Genomic DNA, 680 nt, shown 5'->3' with positions numbered 1-680 from the left:
GACCACTCCCCACGATGAGTGCTGTCTCACTTCCCCTCTCTCTGGTGAGTGCATGCACACTCTGACAAAGTTAAAAAATCCTCTTCTCTGCGCACCTGGGGAGGTTGCCATAACTCACCTGTACTGAAGCAGTGATTTGCCTGGATGTTCAGGGACCACGCACAGGACCAAGCACCAGGGATCCGGAAACTGCAAAGCATGCCAGGCCGGTCTATTGCTGAGGGAACAGAGCAGATGAATATGGCTGCTCTTGGGGCATGCAGAGCTACCCTCCATGCTACCAGGCCAGGGACCCCCAGGAAAAGCTGTCCTGGGGGTCTACAGCCTGGCCCCATTCTGGGGTTTATGGAAGTGAGAGAGACATTTAGCTGGGGCATCTGGCCCAGAAGCCATTATTCTGAGAGTGAATGTATGACAGCATTCCCAATCAGTATTAGGTAGCTGTCATGGAGGCAGTGTGGTGTCACAGACAAGATGGCTTCAGTCTCAAATCACAAACCAGCTGTGTGAGCTCAAGCATAGTTATTTTTAAAAACAAACTTTTGTACTGATAGACCTTATATAAAGGGCACAAATCCCAAGGCTACGTACAGTTCAACGAGTTATCACAAAGTAAATAGTCATGGGAACCAGCAGTTAGCGTAATGGCTATGTCGCTGGACTCCCACGTAGTCGACTGC

The 680-nt window shown here is 50.0% G+C and overlaps 1 protein-coding gene across 3 annotated transcripts in view; it reads right to left on the bottom strand.

The window, feature by feature from the left end:
• Nucleotides 1–680, bottom strand: part of DCAF4 (DDB1 and CUL4 associated factor 4) — a 34,467-nt gene that overhangs the window by 5,056 nt on the left and 28,731 nt on the right. For all 3 annotated transcript variants that reach the window (XM_006170496.2, XM_006170498.3, XM_006170497.2), the window contains exon 10: nucleotides 119–217. In XM_006170496.2, coding sequence (XP_006170558.1) covers nucleotides 119–217 — 99 coding nt within the window. The remainder of the gene's footprint in view (nucleotides 1–118; nucleotides 218–680) is intronic.

This window comes from Tupaia chinensis, unplaced genomic scaffold (assembly GCF_000334495.1).
Source record: "Tupaia chinensis unplaced genomic scaffold, TupChi_1.0 Scaffold148607_1, whole genome shotgun sequence".
NCBI lineage: Eukaryota > Metazoa > Chordata > Mammalia > Scandentia > Tupaiidae > Tupaia > Tupaia belangeri.
The sequence above is the reverse complement of the archived record's forward strand: the minus strand, read 5'-3'. Positions and strand labels throughout refer to the sequence as shown.